This window comes from Strix uralensis, chromosome 15 (genome assembly GCF_047716275.1).
Source record: "Strix uralensis isolate ZFMK-TIS-50842 chromosome 15, bStrUra1, whole genome shotgun sequence".
NCBI lineage: Eukaryota > Metazoa > Chordata > Aves > Strigiformes > Strigidae > Strix > Strix uralensis.
Window position 1 is genome coordinate 8,627,174 of NC_133986.1, and position 20,604 is coordinate 8,647,777.

General features: G+C 38.3%; 1 protein-coding gene across 6 annotated transcripts in view; it reads right to left on the bottom strand.

Annotated features, from left to right (window-relative positions):
- Nucleotides 1-632: 632 nt before the first annotated feature.
- The window catches only part of NAV2 (neuron navigator 2), a 423,681-nt gene continuing 403,709 nt past the window's right edge, over nucleotides 633-20,604 (bottom strand). For all 6 annotated transcript variants that reach the window (XM_074884466.1, XM_074884468.1, XM_074884465.1 and 3 more), the window contains 12 exons: nucleotides 19,126-19,279; nucleotides 18,430-18,589; nucleotides 17,844-17,944; nucleotides 15,943-16,038; nucleotides 15,621-15,789; nucleotides 13,248-13,483; nucleotides 11,850-12,004; nucleotides 11,310-11,381; nucleotides 10,647-10,843; nucleotides 10,099-10,217; nucleotides 5,450-5,653; nucleotides 633-4,353 (listed from right to left, as the gene is read on the bottom strand). In XM_074884466.1, coding sequence (XP_074740567.1) covers nucleotides 4,228-4,353; nucleotides 5,450-5,653; nucleotides 10,099-10,217; nucleotides 10,647-10,843; nucleotides 11,310-11,381; nucleotides 11,850-12,004; nucleotides 13,248-13,483; nucleotides 15,621-15,789; nucleotides 15,943-16,038; nucleotides 17,844-17,944; nucleotides 18,430-18,589; nucleotides 19,126-19,279 — 1,789 coding nt within the window. In that variant the 3' untranslated portion in view covers nucleotides 633-4,227. The remainder of the gene's footprint in view (nucleotides 4,354-5,449; nucleotides 5,654-10,098; nucleotides 10,218-10,646; nucleotides 10,844-11,309; nucleotides 11,382-11,849; nucleotides 12,005-13,247; nucleotides 13,484-15,620; nucleotides 15,790-15,942; nucleotides 16,039-17,843; nucleotides 17,945-18,429; nucleotides 18,590-19,125; nucleotides 19,280-20,604) is intronic.

Below are 20,604 nucleotides of genomic sequence, written 5' to 3' on the forward strand. Positions count from 1 at the left end.
CAAATGGGTGAAGAAGAAATGATAATAATGTGTGGAACATGTAGGTTGCCCAGAGAGGTGGTAGATGCCCCATCCCTGGAAACATTCAAGGCCAGGTTGGACTGGGCTCTGAGCGACCTGATCTACTTGAAGAGGTCCCTGCTCATTGCAGGGGGCTTGGACTAGATGTCCTTTAAAGGTCCCTTCCAACCCAAACCAATTGTATGATTCTATGAATTTCATTCTGCAAAGCATGATAATAAGCCTAACATACACTGCTACCCACGGCCCTTGTGACCAACAGGGAATTCGCTCAAAAAAGAAGCTGGCACCAGCTGGTATGACGGTACGCCCAGCCTGCTGGCCACGTATTGACTGACCATGATCTATGCAGAGACACTCTGAATTGATAGACCAGTCTTGTCTTGAGCAGATCTTGATGGCTACTGTGTGCAAACATTAGCTATGGGAGAGAATGCTATTGGTGTAGCCCCTCTACTAGATCTCCTCCTGGATGTGGGTAAGGGCTGTTGGCATCTTTTCACAAGTACTTAAAAGAAGCCAATAAAAACAAGAACTGAACCCCACAATCTAAAAATAAAAACTAGCAAATGTTGATTAAGAAGGGACAAAACGTTCTGGGAAGCCACAAATCTGAATAAATAAGCATCAATTTTATTGAATCATGAATAATTTAAGACTGGTACAATCATCAGCTTTATTTTCCATGACACAGGGGCAAGGAAGGGGGAGAAACGAGGAGGGTGAGAAAGGGGAGGCATGATCTCAAACAGACCATTCACAAATTCCAATCCTAAATGAGAACTGAAAATTAAATAGGGAGAGGAGCAAATGGAAAACATCATAAACGTACACAAAATACTCAATTCCTAGTTTTTCTCTTTAAAAATGGCTAGAAAAAATTCATCAAAATGCAGCACTTTTAATCAAATATTTACATTTCTATGTTACAATGAAAAAATGTACATCTTATAGAACATATTTCATAAACTGTTCCACTGGAAACGACTAGATCAAAACAGCAACCTTCCATTTAATATCGACAAAGATTTTTTTGCTTTGTTTTTGTTATTTTTTTCTTGAAAGAAAATTGCCACATTTAGACAAGATTTCATACACATAATATCGAAGTTAAGCATCAACAATGAAATATCAGTTTGTTTCTTCCAAAATGTACAAAAAGGCTAACCAACCCCCTCCCTCCCCTTCCCCAAATAAACCACATCTCATTTATGGCCTGATCATTCTTGGCAGTTCCGAAGGAAAGAAAATGGTTTATACTTTCAATTTAGAACTCAACATGAATGTTGCATAGAATCTTGCATTTCTTTCTTGTTGATTTTTTTTTTTTTTAAAACAAGCCAACTTTGTAAGGAAAAAAAGGCAAAAAAAGAAAAAAAGGAAGCGTTTTTAAAAAACCTTAAATGAGAACAAAGTCACTTAAAGAAAGACTTAATCTATGAAAAGTCTTGATAAAAACTGACGTGTGCACAACAGGTAACCCTGCTTCCCGAAGTTTCAGAAAAGACACTGAATATTGTGATGCTTAGAATGACTAGCCTACTCAAACTTGCCTCTCTCACTGTAATCCAAGCTAGTGTCAATAAAAATAACAGATAACAGAAATTCTTTCCTGAGCTCAAGCACAGGATTAAAAATGAGAGAAAAAACCCAAAACACCCCGTTCCCCACAAATAAAACACCATTTTAAACATGTCTTACAGCACTCAGTTAAAGGTTAACTGAGACATTTTCTAGGATATTAAGTCCATCTAAAGCCCTAGCCCTGCAACTGGATTTTTTTACAGGCACATGCTCTATCTGCATGGATTCAGTTGGGGGATTAGGTACCAAAATTCACAGTAGTAGCAGGTAAAGTCAGTGCTGGGAAGCAGAATTGTCAAGACTACTGGAAAAATTAACCTCTCAAACTCATCATCAGCATGCTATGTATTTGATTCCATATAGATTTATCCCATTTTTACAGTACCAAGAACTGGATTAGGAACATTGGCCGAATAACCCTTGGTATTCATTCCGTGAAATAATGGAATAGAGTTCATAAGGTTAAAACAGTAACAACACCAAGCTTTCCCCCCCCATCATTAAAATATTTAAATTTTTCTTTTACAATATTTTTTCTTTAAAAAAAAAAAAGTCATCAGCACTTAAAAGTTGTAACAGGAGCAGATTCAAGACCAGCTCAGTAAGACAAAGTACAGTTATGTTACAGAAAGTCATGAGGTATAATAAAACGATCCTCTCAAGCTGAGTCACAGAAGCATGAACTGTCTGTTGTATTACTTTAAACCCACAAGCTCTTTAAAAAGTGTTTGCAATAAGTTTTCTTTCTGTACATTGAAATACCAGCATATTCCTGTAATTTATTAATGACAGCATTTATTATAGTTGAAAAGCTTTTTTTTTTTCTCCTGCATGGATAAAACAGCTCTTCAGTGTTTTGTTAGCTGCGGATTGATATGAACCTGAAAAGTTATCTCATTTCCCTCCTTTTTGTCACATTTAAACAAATTCTAGTATCTCATACAAACAATATTCACAGCAACTTATGATATTCCAAGAGATGACTTTAGCCCTGTTTCTTTAAATAAAATCCCATAATATACAGCACTAATTTAGTCAAACATAATTAGTACAAAATAAGGCATCGCTTTAAAAGTCAGCACCAAAAGATAGCTGGAAAGGCTAGTACAAATCAATATTGAGGAGTGATGTTTTTGCTGAGGTACAGCTGACGTTGTGGTGATGGTGGTCTAAGTATTTGCTTCCGTAAAAAGGAAAGTGCAATTCTCTGGGAGATGTTCTTGCTCCCCAACAGAAGTACAAGCCTTAACACTGATAGTGTAGGTGTGTGCGTTCAGAGAGGAGGAGAAATAAAACCAGGTTCACAGCTCTGCCAAAACTCAAAAGCATGGCCCAGCTAAACTTAAAAGACGCAATACCTTCCCTCCTTTTTTTCCAGATCTGAATACTGTTAAAATACTAATTTTTTTCTTTTACAATTAAAAAGAAAAGTCATGGAAATAAATGTTGTCACCAGAGTAGCACTGGAACTGCCACAGAGCCGAGTTTTAATTAACCCATTTATGGTTGTGCTGATTGGAACGAAACCTCTGAACAAAACCCAAAGTTTTTAGAAAACAGCTGTAACATTTCATGGCAAGAATTAAAAACTGAAAGTCCAATTAATCCCTTTTTGGGGGTGTAGCTCACCTCCGTGTACAGGGCTCACGATGCCTGTGCACTGCCGAAGGTCCTTTGGAGCTGTAGGACTTCATGGGGCATGGCCCTTTCGCTGACTTCTGCGGAGGAGGGAAACTCACTCACATCGGTGTAAATAAATCGGGTGTAACGCCACTGAAGTCAACTGAGTTGGTTACGTGGATGTAAGTGGGAAGAGAATCAGGCCCTGACTAGCAAAGGGCTACCTGATCTTTCACTTGTAGTGGGATTGATTGTTACACAGTGTTTGAAAAAACCTGATTTGTTCAGACTGTATATATATTTTTATATATTCCTATTTATATATATATCTTTATAAACACACAATGAAAGAAAGCCAAGGTCTCAGACTGGCAAGGAGAGCAGCGCTTTTTGTTTTCTTTTTTCTTTTTTTTTTTTTTTTTAATTTTCTTTTTTAATATTTATTCAAACTTCCCTGTTTTGCAGCTTTGCCTTTATTGAGTATTATTACCAAGGCAAGCAATATTGTTATAGCACCAGAACTATATGAAGCTGAGTTTAATCTGCAAAGCTGATTGGTAAAAGTCCAGCCCTCACCTAAATGTGTTTGGTCAGAAGCAGCATAGGCAAAAATTTCCTCTCCCCTCTCCTTCCAGACAGTACATGGCACAAAGCTGTTTGCTTCATAGCTGTGAAGTTCCCCCCTGCCCCTTCAACTTTTAGCAATGATGATTATTTTTAACATCTTCAGTATCTTAGGCATGAGAGCTTACAGCAACTAAACAGAAGGAAACAAAGGAATAGTGCAGTTCTCATCATCGTCAAAAGAAAAACAATACAAAGGTTGCTTGGGTTGCCTGCACCCAGATTCAAGAGTGACTCCAAGTGTCGTGCTGTTCTTGCAGCTCTAATACTGAGATCCCAGCCCAGCCTAGGAACGTGCTCTTTTCATGAGTCTGTGATCAGAGTTCTTGCCAAGTGGGAGAGCAATAATGGAAACAACCTATTTCTCTCTGAGGAAGATCACAACGTCGACTCCAGAGACGAATCGAGGATGTCATCATGATGGCTGTTGCTGTTAGAGTCACTGTCATAACTCTGGGGACTTGAGTAGTTGGCTGCTTCTTGCAGTCTCATTAGCATGTTCATCTGCAAAGGCACAGAAGTTCATGATTATTTGTATTCTGAGGTAAAAAAATTATCAGCTCCATATGAAAGCTACAGTGGCATTCACTTTGCCAGTGGGTAACAAAGGAAAGGAAGAGACAACTGGGGTAATTAATACTGAGTCTCTGAAAAGAAATATTAACTGTAGAACATGTCATAACAGCACGCAAGTTAGTCACGAGAAGTATGCTTTTCCAGTAAAAGTGAAAATGAGAAGATTGAAGGGATCTGCCCACAGCTGTACTCGACAGGATTCTGCAAGCATCCTACCCCTCTCCTGCTCTGACCCATGAAAGTAACTGCAGATCAGTCAAAAGAAGCAAATCTGAATGTCCTAATATCTAGCCTGATGTTTGTATATGTATATATGAGCTAGTGAAAAGTGTAACACATGTTCTATACTCCCAACTGTCTAGAAAAACACACACCTCAACAGAACAGCTTCAGGGAATTCATAGTTTGCACAGAAGTTTCAGTAACTGTTTCCCGTTGGAAGAAAACATCCATTACTGTTACCTTCAGGCTCGAATTTATGCATTCTAAACAAGCACAAGTTAGTACTTCCCTGTATGCCTGCATGGCATTTCTGATTCATAAGTTAGACACCAATCACAGAGACTAGTCTATACACTCTTTGAAAATCTCAATTTTCATTTGGTGTCAAATGAAAACCACGTGAAGTAAAGCAAAAAGCCTATTTTGTGATTGTGGCAAAGCAGGCTAAATGAAATGGTTCCACTGTGTTATTCAAGTATGTGTTAGATCACGCATTTAATTTCACAGTGTAGAAATTAAGTTTATTACACTCATCTCCAGTCACTCCTCAGAAAATGAACCCTAAAAATATCCTCAACAAATGAATCTGAAAAGCTTCTGCCACTGTTTTCTGCAAAACTGTACAGGTTTTCTGTGTGAATGCATTCCCTGAGCCGGTGTGATGACCTTCCCAGAACCACTGCCTTCTCATTTGAGAACTTTTAAATACTCTTCAACGGTTCTTTATTTTTTTATTTCTGTTTCTAATCCCTAGAAACAAGGGAAACGAGGCGGTTCTGCCATTTCAAAAATGAAAGCTTACCAAAGGATCTCCTTCAGCATCACTCACTGGAACTTGTTTGCTGGTTGAGCCTTCCCGTGACATCGAGTAGCCGTCAAAGCCCACATCCTCAGGCCGCAGCTGTAGCAGAGGAGGCCACTCATGGTGCTGGGGGGTGGCTGCCCAGGGATAGGTGTCCATTACCCATTTGGCAGGATCCTCCCAGGGCGCTCTCCTCCCGTACAACTGGAAAAACATAAAAACATGTAAAACATTCTCATTACTGTAAGGACATACAAACTTTCAGCTGTTTTTAATGGCAACTGATTTGGAAGAGGCTGACCACCTCCTGTGAGACTGCAGTGCCTTTCTGTTGGCACCAGTTAAAGAAAATGAGACCTGAAAATAACTTCACTTTAATAAAGTTAACTTAAATAAAGTCAATACACAACAGAGGCCGTCGATGTTGACACCCGGATCGCAGCAGCAGCTGCCTTATCTACGTTTGCTGTCGTCGTGAAACTGCTGTCAGTGGAATGCGTAGGAGGAAATGTGAGACCTGTCATCAGGCAATAATGATGGATGTCATAGCAAAAGGTTTTCAAGTCAGGGGAATTTCTTTGTATTCAACCAAGAAAAAGCGCCAGCAGGATTTGGCTATGTTGATGTTCCTGTTTCAAGTATGCAAGCTCTATTTCAAAAACTTTTTCTGTTTGGAACAGACTGTGTTACTGAAACCCAGTGTATTCTTGTTATATTCTGTTAAGCTTGCCTTAATTAGGTAATAAATTTATTTTAATTTCACATGACTTTCGGAAGCATAACTACAACTTGAAGTGACATCAAAACATTTATTTCTGCTTTATAAATCTCAGCCTAAATATCCTTCAGCAACTGGAGTTCGTTCCTGACATTCTGAATTCAGAGAACTCGCCTGCACAACACACAGGGGGAGAAGCAGTGGTCTAACAAAGAAATCCATCAGCTCTCTGATGGATCTAAGACTGTCTCACTTTCCTCATCACTATTGCTTCTTGGGTTTTTTGTGGCTTTATTTTTTGCACGCACAAAGTGTTAAATTGCTCTAAATACCAACATCTGCTTTATTCTGAAGCAGAAGTGAGCGGGCCCCAGCCCAGAGCAGAGGTGCCCAGCAGATGGGGCTAGGCAATCTCAAACACAGCCTCTGCCACAGCCCAAAAACTCATCATCCTCGAGCTGTACTGTATTATTTTCCTAGCATAATGTCTTCAAGCTGTGGTAAACCAGATCTCCTATTTTAATCTTGTTCTCAAATTTACAGCAATACATGTCAGTTGCTAAGTATTTTGTATTTTTCACATGTCTTTGCTACCCAGTGTGGATCCTAGCTCATTTCTGAAAATTGCCTAGTAAATAAAATTCCCATTTCAATACATGAAATCAACACATATCTTCAGGAGATGAGAGACTGAATGACTAACTCACTATTCCCTTCCACAGCAACCAGTTCTGTCCATCCCTTTCACATGCACGTTTTCTAGGGAGTAATTAAGGGAGCAAGGATGGAACAGGCTGCTTCCCAAAGCACCAAACAGAAACAACTGGACTATGAGTGACGGTGGCAGGAAGCCGCAGGGACTCTGGGTCCTCTTTTTGCTGGTGCTGCACTCTGTATCGACACACCGAGCAGGGAGAACTGGGGTTTTATATAACCCTCTAATTTTCACATCTCTGTTTTGAAGAACAAAAAAACTCAGCTCCAATGGGAGCAATTATTGTAAGGATCCATTTGGCTCGCTTGTCTTTGACCCAAAATAGTTCTCTAAATGAGAAACAGAAATATAAAAATAGTTCAGTTTAGATCCACAGAGATCAGAGTGAAATCAGCAGTCCACCCTTCCTTTCTGACAGGCAGTTTCATGAGAGAAGATGTGTTCTCAGAGGAGCCTTTGTGGGTGTGGGGGACAGAAAATAGCCCAAAATATAACACCCAATTTAGCCTTAGCTTGTTAATTAGCAGAACCCTGGCTACTCTTCAAGTACTGAAATCTTATCCATTCACTAAACAAAAGAGAAAATATTTAAATTATTTAAATGGAAATGAATTAGTGGAATTTGGGGAAATGGGACTGAACTGGATAAAGAATCTAAAGCACAAAGTAAGAAACTGAAATCCTTACACTTGGAATGCAAACCACTCAAATAACTTAAGGAAAGATGCAGGTATCAGGGAAAACAAGTAAGCAAAAAGATGATATTATTAATTGTTTTTCTTTCTCTTAATTTCTGTTACTAATTTTTCAGTGCTTTCCACACCTACTGACCAGTGATACGAGAGCTTCAAAACACAGTACAAGGAGCCCAAGCATCCCAGCTTTCTCCATTTCAGGAGGAAACACTCACATGCTCTCCTTTCTCTTGTTTTAGGTCAAAAAGATTGTTGGCTCCCCTTACCTTCCTTTATAGGAAGTTTTATGCAAAATGGTTCTCCTGTTCTATTTCTAGCAAAGTTCCTCTGTGTGTTTTGGACTCTAGGGCCTATCGTGTTCCTCATGCCTAAGAATCTACTACAATTGTCTCGGAGAAAATGAGGTCTCCAGGCATGGACAGATTTCAAATGGCAATCGCAGTTTGCCCAAATTTTAAGCAAAACTTGCTGAAGAAATCATGTATTTCACAGATTTGTAAGAAGCTGTTAGTATAACCTGTTTTCTATGATAGGGTTTTCTCCTCTCTCTGTAAACATCTATAAATCTTTGCTGTACAGGTACTAAATTAAACCTCAGGTGGTTTTAACTGGACAATGCAAAATTCCCCCCCCATTTTTTTTGTACTTCTTCCAAGTACTCGGACTGGTGCATCTTCATGATTTCACCATTCACTGCAGAGTACTCCCATGCAGACAAGAGCTGAACCTCTAATACAGAAAGGGTACTGCATAGAAAAGAAATGTAACAAACAAGCAAGTCAAAACAAAATCCCAGTATTTTCTAAAAGAAATCTTTCACGCTTTTTTAAACGTATCTTAATGGCAAGGCATCCTGACAAACGCTGCAATGGCGAGCCCTAAGCAGCAGCAGAATGGAGAAATGTTCTTCACAAACATTCTGCAACAAAACTGTTTCTCCATGGAGCTCGTACTTGGGAGTTATTTCATGCTTCAGAAACACTTCAGAGACAGACAGAAATGTGGTGGAGAACCTATTACTTCTGTAAGTAAAATTTTGTTAATTAATCTCACTAATAACAAGCCATGTCTTTCTTACAGTTTGGATTTTTCTAGTCCAAACTTGTCAAAAATCCATTAGACTTTTTCTTCCCTGCAGGACTAAAGCAGAAGACTCCCATAGACAAGTAGTATTGTAGCTTCCTCTTGAATAAACTGAATAGTTTGAGCTGGTCACCTCTCTCATTGAATAATTCTTCCTGTTATCTTAATGATACCTACTGCTCTCTTCTGAACCCTCTCCACATTTTTATGTTTCTAGTGAGCCTTTTTATATATGGAAGTACTACCCTCTTCCTACCTTTATCAGATGTAATTATAGCTAATGCCCTCAAAATGGCATTTGTCCTCTTACCAAAACACAAGCTTCAATGCATTGCCATAATTTCCTATTCTTCATCTACCTTTATCCCGTTTTTAATATTTTTTAATTTCACTGTGATCCACCTTTTTATTTCTGTATGTGTGATCTCATGTTTAGCTCTATGGAAAAGAAGTGACTTGAAAATGAGCCATCTGCTAACAGATGCTGCAGTGAGAAAGCTTCATGTTCCCATCTGTCCTGGCTCTTCATATTACCAAAATACAGGGAGCTTTCTCACAGAAAAAGCTTTATCAAAAATAATTACTTTCATGTATGCAATGCCCAGGATTTACTGATATTTGAACATGCTATGTCCAAAACTGTCTTTTAAATTATGTTTTGCCATGCTTATTCTGTGAACAGAGGGCCGAAGAATAAAAAGAAGTCATTTTTTCCACAGATGCAGGGCAAGTTAATAGCAATCCTCTGTTGAACCCAACTCCTGATTCCAACAAGCTTTATAGTCATACAGATGCTAAGAATTGTGTGGCAATGCTTAGAACTATCCAAACTGCTAAAGTATGAATCAGTTACTAAGTACAGGCAATCAATAATGATTGCACTATGGCCTCTGAAAGAATTATGAAGGAATATACTGAAATATTAATCCTGTAGACTGAGAAGTAATCAAAATGTCACCGATACTGATCCTGTCACTCATTAACACATTTCTCTCCATACACAGCTTTGTTCCTCCTCTGTTGAAAGATTTGATTTACAAAGGAAAATCCTGCATAACTACATTAATGACCACAAATATGTTCTTCAGATGCACAGTACAATTTCAAAGTGTGCTTCTGGAACAGATTATTGACAGATATTTGGGTGTCTAACTCCCACCCCCCCTGAAAACGTCAGTAGTTTGGCATCTAAACACTTGTCAAAAAATCTAATCTGGACTTCTAGTGCTGCCACTCCGTATTTCAAAATCATTTGAAGAGAATAATTCTGCCTGAAATTAATGACAATTTAGGTTACATTTTCACAAACATGCAGGTATTCAGTATGCAAAGTTTTATCTACAGAAAATGTTGCCATGATTCAGTTTTGTCCGATGCTGTATGGCCTTCTGAATAGATACCATTCAAGATCTATGATTTTTCACTTTTGCCTGCTCACCTGTAGCCCTTCTCTAACTGCCTCCAGAAGATATGGGATGATGGAGTAGTTCCACAAGTCAGTAAACCAAACTCTAGAACCATCGACATCTATGGGACAGGAGAGGAAAAGCCGTGGACCTGGAAAAGGAAATTCAACTATTACACTCAAACCACGATCATGATATGCCTCAAAATAGGATCAAAAAAAATTCCACTTCTCTGGAGCATGAAGCCAATGATGAGAGAACATAAGTGGCTATCTGGTGAACTGCTGTTCCTGAGAGCTCAAAAAATCCTCTGAATCAACTTGAAAAGCTACAGCCTTCAAGGTGAAAACAATTAACTACATTTCGTAACACAGTTTATATCCAGGACTTAGAAAGAAGTCCTTTTCTCTTAGAAGTTGTTTAGAAACTTCTTGTACAGCTTGTACATCTAAAAGTAGGGTTTTAATGAAACCTTTTCAAAGTGATACAGCACAAGGAAATGTACAAGGATGGACCCGATCTACAAGGAAATAAAACGCATACATTGACATATGCCTGAGCATATGGGCAGAGCACTTACCAATAGTAACGTCAGAGGAGCTGTGAGCCTCCAAGAATTTGTTCAGATGTTGCCAGACCTTGGGAATCCAATCAATAATTTTAACCAGCTCTGCATTTCTCATCCTGCCACTGATCTCTGTTTCAATTAGCTTTCTTCTCAAGAAACGGCCAAGAAAGCCTTTGACCGGCTCAGTGTGGTTAGCACATAGCACCCATCTATGGCAGAACAGCAGAAATGTCCATTATTTCTCTTCCATGCTACTGAACATACCTATTCTGGGCTAAATTTCTTTTATTATTTCTAGATTGTTGTCATGATCAAAATGGATTATCCCAGTCACATATGTTTCTTAGTTATTTTTTTATTTCATTAGATGAAACAATTTGTATTATGCATTGTTTCAGCTTATTTCTCATTCAGTATCTTCTTTGCCTATTATTTTATTTAAAATTTGTTAGAGGATCAAATATCTTAACAATCCTCTGAAAAGTTTTATGAACCGTAGTTATTTTAATAACAGCATCATAACAAAGTCACGTGTGTTAGGGCAGCAACTAGTAGCGAATGGTATTTCTCTCTTAGTTTGCTATTTCAGCCAATAAGAACATTTTTAGATGACTCAGTAGCCATTACTCCTTTGCCAGTCCACAAACATAAATAAGAAACATGAATAAACAGTACCTGAAATTGTGGTGAAGTTGAAGATTAGGTGTTGAGGAGGTGGCTTGGTTCATTGTGCCAATAATATATGGACTATTAAAAAAAAAAATCAAGCAAATCATACTTGTAAATTTTGAAAACCTAAGATCTCAACATTAAAAAAGGTTATTCAAACCTCTTTTGTCAAAGAATTTTTGTAATTACTTATAACCAAATTCTCTACTGAGAATCAGACTTCTGAGAACATTAAATTCTAAACCAAACCAGAAATCTCAAAGCAGGAACATTCACTAAAAATAGGGTTGTAGTATTGGAGATCTACTGCATGAAGTGAATGCAAATTACCCCAACCCTCTACTACTTTTTTATTACTGACTTCAGAGGAATTGATCATTTTATGAAAAAAAAAAGACCTCGTGTTGTCCATAATATGGACTGTCTGGCCATCTCAGTCCACTTTACCAAATTAATCTAGAGCTTGGTTTTGCGATCACATTTTGCAACAGCAGTGCAAAAGACTGCAGTATTGAAATCTGGAATGTTCTGATATTATTTCTTTACCATTTGTGGTACTTGCAGTTTAGAAGTCCATTAAAGATCTCTCCTAGGGAGCTAACATGATGCAAATTATCCAAAATGATTACGAGAGGCATATCCACAGCATTATTTTCACTGTTACACTGGTCTGCAAGGTTGGACAGGTATTGGCGGAGTTCCTGCAAAGCACGTATAAAGAAAAGAAAAAAAAAAAATTAAAAAGGTAAATAAGAGTTTTCATCATATTCCTTGAAAACCCAGTTAAAATAAATAAGGTACTGGGGCTTTGTCATGAAATCTAAAGCAGAAGAGCCTGGCACCTTATAAATGCACACATTTTCCATGAGAAAACAGAATAATATGGGTTTCGTTCTCTTTTGTAGGTTATGCTGAAGATTCAAAGACTGTATCAGAAATCCTGTGTGAGATAAGGGCCTAAAGGCAGGTAAGATGTTCTTGTTTGGTTTGTGTTTTTGCATTCATGCTGTCCTAATCTGACACTGAAGAGGTCTGAAATGTATTCTTCTTTCTTTTCACCAACTTGTTCAACTCTCCATACACCAAACCAAATTTGCATCCCAGCTAGGTTTGTTCTATCTTCTTGAAACTGTGTGTCTATTGAAATACAGCTGATAAAGTTAATCTGGAACAAAGCATCCCTTGGCAGAGGCCAAATTCAGATGCCTTCAATAACGCTGTGAAATAAGGATGAGCTTGCGGGGCTGCTGCCAGGTGACTGGGTGTAGCTGAAATGCTCTCAGCAGCTTTAAAGCATTTATTCAATAGCATGTCTCAAATTATACCAGTGGCCTACAACCACAATTTCAAACATCCCTTTCCTCCAAAATGTGCCTAAGGCCATCAAATATACAGCTGTTTGGGTTTTTTTTTTTCCTTTAATCTAGACATTCATTGGAGGTATATTCAGCACAACCAGCAGCACATAAAAAAACAGAGACATGTCTTACGGGTGCAGGAATGTGTCTGGACAACAGTCCCTCCAAACCCAGCATATGCAGATTACAACTGCTGATACTTGCAGCTGCAGAAACTCTCGACAGCCCAGAGATGCATTTGAGCGTTTTTGGAAAAACGCCCACATGCAATAGGGATTGCTTGGGTTGCTGGGAATTTTATGCAGGTGTTTTAACTTCCTGAGCAATTCTCAGGCTCCTAACCACTTGAAAATCATGGTACCTTTAGGTGTTTGAATATACACCTGGCAGCCTGCTGTTTCAGGCCCACAAACAGGTGAATCTGCAGTTCTGAAAACCTTAAATATTATTCCCTTCAGGATTAACATAATGCTTTAAAAAGAAAATGAAGTTTAAAATCAGCTTTTCATGGATTAACAAAGGAAGAGTCTCTCATTTTTAATATACAGTAGCATTAGTTGTGCAAGGATGATTTCTGTTTCCTCACCTTACTGGATTTATGGTCCACATTGAAGGTTGCGATAATGCCATCAGCCAACTCCCTGCCTTCTCTAAGGACCATATACTCAGACAGACGGTTTGCTAGATATGTTTTACCAGTGCCACTGGGGCCAGATAAGATAATCCGTCTATGTTCCATCAGGAGAGAGACGTAACGCTGCAGTATAGGCTTTGGGATCAGTGATTCAAACACCAGACCGTCCAAACTGTTCTCGCAGATACCTGCAACAGGAAAGGATTCCTCATTTAGAGGGATTCCCAATTTTTATCCAAATTACCTGCATTTTTAAAAGGTTTGTTTTTCACTAAGTAGTTGTAATGCTGCAAAGCAATCCTGTTAGTGGAGTCTGAACAAATCAAGATTAGTTGAAATGACTAGATAGTCAAACCGGAGAACCAAATAATGTGGTTTTGTGAACGTACCTGGGCCCAGTAACAGTAGGAGAAAACCCCAAAATAACACATAGAATCAGCAGATTTAGATCCAACCTGACCAAGTGGTTTCTCACTTCAGAGATAAATCCCTTCCTTAACCCTGGCATCCCTCGTGGTCGAGAGCAGCACATATAAAACATAAAACAAGTGCAGAAGTGACCTGTGGGCTTAGCCTGGATTCTTCTCTTCAGCTCTCCCAGTTTTCAAAGTACTCAGCTGCACCCTAACAGTGTCTAAGGCCCTATGAAAGCTGCCATACTAAATGATTCCAGGCCACATTTTTCACACACAAACCATCCATTTTTCAGTATTTCACCATGTATGGTACGCGTTCATTCAGAATGTACCTGTTTACTTTTGAATTTCTAGACAAAAAACCCAGCTATCATCAACTCCCCCTACTTTCCCAAATGCTTGTAATTAAACTCCTTCTCTGTATGCTGATAGTTATCTCTTCCAACAAAATACTCCTACTGATAAGCATTTACGCAATGTCAGCAGTCACTTTAGGCAGAATTGGCTCAGAGAAAATACACAGTGCTTCAAAATAAACAGCAGAAAGGGAAGTTGGCAGATCACACACAGAAACGTTTGCACCTCAGTGGTTACTTGGAATATTAAATATTTATATAGGCAGCTTTTTATCTCAAAGGTATATGTAAGTGATTTTCCATAAATTGATTAAATACACTTCTGTTTTTATTGAAAACTGTTATCATATATGAACCTTCAAAGTACAAGTCAAGCCAATGCAAGTTAAATTTAAAATCAGATTGCAGCTTTACAGATATGGCTAGACCTTAAGCAGTATTTCAAATAGGATTTACTATTGGACAATGTATTCTAAGTAAGCAGAATACCCTGGGTTCACATCGAGCCTCAGGAAATTGAGATATTTCATAGCTTATTTTGTCTTCCTGCCTGCTGATTTGCTACCCAAGGTAATTGATTTTTTTTACTCCAATATCTATAAATCAAACTACTTTCAGTCAAATGCCACAGCCAAACTCTGAAGCTGAGCTGCAGAGTGTTTGGCAATGCTCTCAAATACTCTACTGCTCTGTGCAGATCTGTGCTCGAGACTTCACTGCTGTGATGTTGAGCAAGCTGATGTACATCCAAAATGCAGTGCTTGAGGGTTTTTCCTTCAAACTGAGTTTCAAAGTATAGTTTTACATGTAACAATGATTCCCTGAGAAACCAAATGGGCTTATATGAGAAATATAAGCATTAATTTCTTATCAGTATGATATAATGAAACTGATGAGAATTTTGAAAACAGTACATTTTGAAAAAATCCAGAGTTTAAGGTGTTCTGTGAATTCTGGGATCCCTCCTTACTGGTGCCTAAGGAGGGACTCTTCAGGGACATAAATCAAGCAAGTGAAATCAGTAATTTTTTTACTCTGCATGAAGGATATAACACATATAGCTGTTACAAAGAGGTGATGAAATTCTGAGGCTTTATTCATTTGGCCAGGTTGGATGGGACTTTGAGCAACATGCTGTAGTGGAAGGTGTCCCTGCCCATGGCAGGGGGGTTAGAACTAGGTGATCTTTAAGGTGTCTTCCAACCAAAACTATTCTATGAGTCTACAATTTGGAAGGTACTGTGCTGCTCAAACAACTCCACTACGTCCCTTGTGGTGTGAAGTCTTCTCCAGAACAACTCCAGGCATCAGTTCAAGATATGTAGAGATTGTGTGTAATTATTCCTACTGTTACAGGTTGAAAATTTGCTGAATGTATAGACTTAGCATACTCTAAGTGCTGTCTTTATCAAATAAAAATAGAAGGACCAGTAAACAAAAGGCAGGCACAGGGAAAAAGAAACAGAATAAAAAGTTTCTACTCCTCTGAGTTTCTTGACATAGCAGACTTTGATAAAACTGTAATTAGTGAGAACTACAACAAGCATAATTACCTTTGATAGTAACTGAAATAGTGTTGTTTTCTCCAACTAGATAGCCACAAGGCAACAGCTCGGGTGTCTCAGCACTATTAGTACGTTTGATTTCTCCAATGCTGTAGCCCAGAACACTGTCTGAATTCAGTCCCAGCTGGCTCATGGGATCCACGTGAATGATATACTCCTAGGGTGAAAAAGGGACATGAAAAGTTAGGCAGCACTGAAATCTCCGTGACTTTGTTCTGTGCTATATAATAGTAATAATCACACCAAGTTGCTTGGTACCATCAAAATCTAATAGGAGAATTCAAGCACACAGCAAATTGTACTCACTAACCTTAAACAACCGTCTTACAACTCCATCCAGCACATCCCACTTGGTCTTGCCACTGACTCCGATGCAGCCTATGAGGAAGGTGCGAGGCCTCGAATCCTAAATGAATAGAAATGTGAATTTAAGTTAATAAATAAATCCTAACTGCATTAGACAAATCTGTCTGATATAATTAACATGCTTTCAATATAATTAACATGCCTTTTTCCCCTTTTTTTTTAAGTTATGGTGCATCTTTACCACTCTGTATGATGAATTCTGAACGCTATATGAAATCATTGTTTTCTACTCAGCATCTTCTACAGCGCTGGAGTCACAAATCTAAAGGATACTTAAGTGGTACTGAAGATATTTATTAAACAATCCACGAACAATTCAAAAACCTCCAAAATGATTACAGCTTAGCAAAAACACAGAAAGACTCAGGGAAATTACAGGCAGAAAAATTCACTTCATATTTATTTCTCCATGACTTAACAATCAAATATGTTGCATTTGCAAGGTTTATTCTATTTACTTCTAGAAATGCTGCCATGGACATAGAAATCTAAATATATATATATATATCAATTATACATGGTTATATGCATAAGTAGTTATATACAGAATTTTTAAAATATATGTATTTATGTATATATAAATATATATATGTATATATAACACTTCTGTGTTATGTTTAGTATATCACAGCATTTTAGTGGATAATTGTTTCCAATTTCTAAGGCAGATTAAAAAAACAGAACACACCTCATTTTTCTTTTCTTCTATAGCTGCGCTCACTGTGAAACATTCACTGAAGAATAACTAATTTTTATCATAAGACTTCAAGTTCAACTAAAACACAGGGAGTCATTTCCATGTGGTAACTTTACTGACTGTGAGCACAGTGGAGTCCAACAGAATTAGCAATATAGCTTTACTGGTAATTTGTTTATCCAGGGCTGTAATTATTAATGCAAAATAGGTACTTCATGGAAAGATCTGCCAAGTCAATTTTACTTCTGATTATTCACATTTTTGTCCCCTCCCTTTACAGAAGACATCAAATTATTTCTTAAATACACTTTTACAGGTACTCAAAATGTGAGATAGCAAGGTCAGTGCTTGGTAAAGATTGTGTAGTACATTCATGCATGCGTTACACACATGAAGTGGGCTGCAATTTTATAATATCTGAAATGCATTTGGGTATTTAGGATTCTTTCAATTACTTGCAAACGGAGAACATCTGAAAGATGTCATTCAAAATGGGATACCTGTATCAGAAAGGACAACTTGAACTAGAACAATAAGGTATAGATCTCCCAGTTCGGATCCATTAAGCTCTTCCACAATATTGATGCATTTCGGTGCCCCTTCTATTGACACATAGGATCACTGTCATTATTAGTTAAAATTTTATTTAACAGAAAGGCCCAAGAGCTTTGTGCAGCATTTAAGATACCAGTCTTAAACAGATGCTATCCCAAGGTACAGATTAGTCTGCTAACCTCCTTGATGCCGATGGAACGGCCTGGTTTTCAGAGATACTACTGAAAGGCTTAAATTGTAATATTATTGCCTACACCGCTGACACACGGTCTAGTCTAGCTAACCTGTGCTACTGACACTGTTCATGGCCAGTGCTGATGGCACCAACAAGAAACTGCAAAATAAAAAGCTACTGCAGGTGAGTCCACGAGACAACTTGAACTGGCGGTGTTGGCTTTCAGCAGTTCCAAGGAAGTGGGAGGGAGCCAAGTGCCTTGTCTATCACTAGTGATACACCAGTGAACTATTTTGCTGAGAAAATTTTAAAAAGTTTTTTGCAAATAATAAGCGCCTCCAAAACAAATTGGATTTGAATTCCTGGGCACATTCCAAAGTCACTTATATTCCAGAGCTGAGGACAAAGCACAACTCACCTCCTTCCATTTCATTTCATCCTGAAAGTTGACAACTATTTTGACATGCCTGCCTCCTTCTTTCCGGGCAGAGCCATCTCCAGTGTCATCTAACAGCATGTCTGTGAACAGAAAACATCAACAGCTTCACAGCTGTCTCTTAATAACAATGAAGACCATTCACCAACATGTTTATTGTAGTCAAACACAACATCTGGGCTTCACATGCCCCGAGGTAAAACACAGGAACCAGGTTTACTGACTTCCCTACCAAACCTCAGTATCGCTCTTAAAAAGTGAAGGTCATTGAAAATTATTAGTCAGTTACTCTGTATTTTCCTTCCTACAATATATCCCCTGGCAAACGTAGACCATTAAATGGCTTTAAACATGACTCTTTGCAGCTGAGGTCATAATTGGACAACTCTGATCTAGGGCGTAGCAGGCCTATGACGACATTTTAAAAGAAGGCTTTGTGCCAGCTCCTGACATATTTCCACACCTCAACTGTTAATAATTTTCATGCTTTCATTTTTCCATGGCTAACCAAACCAAATCTTCCAAATGCAGGATAAAACCTGCCCACCGCCTTTCTCATTAAACTCACCGAGACTGGTTGACTCCGTGAGGTTCAAACTGTGTTGAGAGAGACCCACTGAATGTCTTGGAGAGGATGAAATGGAAACCTGAGACTGAGCCCTGCTACAGCTGCCGTGGTTTTCAGATTTCAGCCGATCATTTTCTGCTTTTAATTTTTCAATCTCACTCTTGAAAAGACAAGTCAGGAGTTAGAAGGCACAGTGAAAACACACATAAAAGACAGCAACATAAGTAACTTGGGAATAAATAGTAGTTTAGCAGAAATGCCATTTTCATAATATTTTAATTTATTTTAATAAATTAATTATTTTAATTATTACAATATCCCTTCCATGAAACTTTTCAAAGTATCCTAGAAAACATAAACATGTGTGAATCTACTAAATACTGAAATGGAGCTACATTAAGGCAGAGAGCATGGGAACATTTTAAGAGGTTGCTGACAGTCAACCAAATGATCTCCACATGGGTTTTTAGGGTTGAAACAGTTACAGCTGCAGAGCTGAGGGCAGCAGAACTCATGCGTTCAAGCTGACCTTTAATGAAGGTACAAGGTTTAACAATGGCACAAAACTAAACACAACTTTTAGTGAGCATTCAAACACTTCAGACTTACCTTCTTTCAGATCTTCACTGTGTGGCAGGTTGGCCAAGCATTAACACATCAACATAGACTGCAATATTTGGGGTGGTTATTTCTTACCTGCATTCTGTTCATCGCCTCCCGAAGCTGGTCAAGCTGATGAGCAGAGCTAAGGGCTTCTAGCCGAATATCAGTCAACTTCATCTCCTTGTCTCTCAGCTCATTTCGTAACTGCATGACCGTTTCAGCTTCGCTGTCAGTGCATTCAGAAATACTGGAGGAGATTGAAAAACAAGACATTGAACAAGACCATTTGTTACTTCTCAGATGTTGCTTCTCCAGCATTTATGAATAAAGGAGGAATAAACCCCCTTTTTATTCTGCGGGAAGCAGGGAACAGTGTTGGCTTATTGGATTAGTGATACCATAAATCAGATATTAAATAGGTCATGGAAACATAAAAGAGACTAGTGAAATAAATATGTCTGAGGGTTATTTTTCTTTGATCAGCATGTGAAACAGAATTCTGGAAATCACCTACTATTGGATAGTCTTCATTTTTTTCACGGTGGTTGCCATAAAGGAAAATTTCTAAAGCCAAAATCTAAATAAATTAAGGGGGTGCAGGCAGTAACAGCAGTTGGTTGGAGATTGATGAGTTTACAGACAGATTTAAAGCTCACCAGGTGTGCACAGCTGGGTTTCCCTGAACTGTTCTGGAGGGCTTTGGAACTCTACACCTATTCAAGTGTGATAAATTCCTACTCACTTTAAAGCACTCATGCTTAAAAAATTTTTGGTGGCGTTTTCCTTCACTCCTCCCACAAAAAAAAGATTCTGGGTGAGTAACATTTCAGCACTTTCATAAGTGTATCTATATAAAGATCAACTACACAGCTGCATGCTTTGAGGGAAGTTTCATATAAAATGCCTCTTCCTAAATCAGGTTAATGAGAGATGTTTTCCCCACCAAAAAGCCAATAAGCCAAAACACACAAGTTTTACTTGTGCTCTAGCCTTCCTGCAGTTTGCATATTTACTCTCTTCTCATGTTTAGCCTTTTGGCTTTCATGTCACGATGAGACGCATGCACATAGCATTTTGAATGATGATAGATGGGATCATCATTTGACAGTTTTCAGGCCTTAGATTTCTAAAGCACAATTTGCTGTAGTCACCAGAAACTCACTGAGTGAGGCTCAAGAGACTGGAGAAGCTTTTAAAAAAAAAAATCATGAGGGATTATCTTCTGCTACTAACATTTCATCGCTATTATATGGCTGGAAACTATTGCTATTGTTTTCACTTCTTCATGTGAAAACAGGTGATGGGCAAAACTTCAAGTTTGGGTATTCACTCAAATGCATTTGATCTGAAATCAGGCTGGAAACTTTGCATGACATCTACAAGGTCATAAGGCTGTCAGGTAATTATATGTTTCACAATACTGCCTCTTACAACTTTCTGTATTTATTTATCTCACTCAAGCGACGAAGCTACTGACAGAATTAACATAAAATTTGTTTTATAGTTTTCCAAGCACGTTCTAAAACGTGAGTTTAGACACAAGCAGTGTGGTAAGGGAATTATTTAACTTTA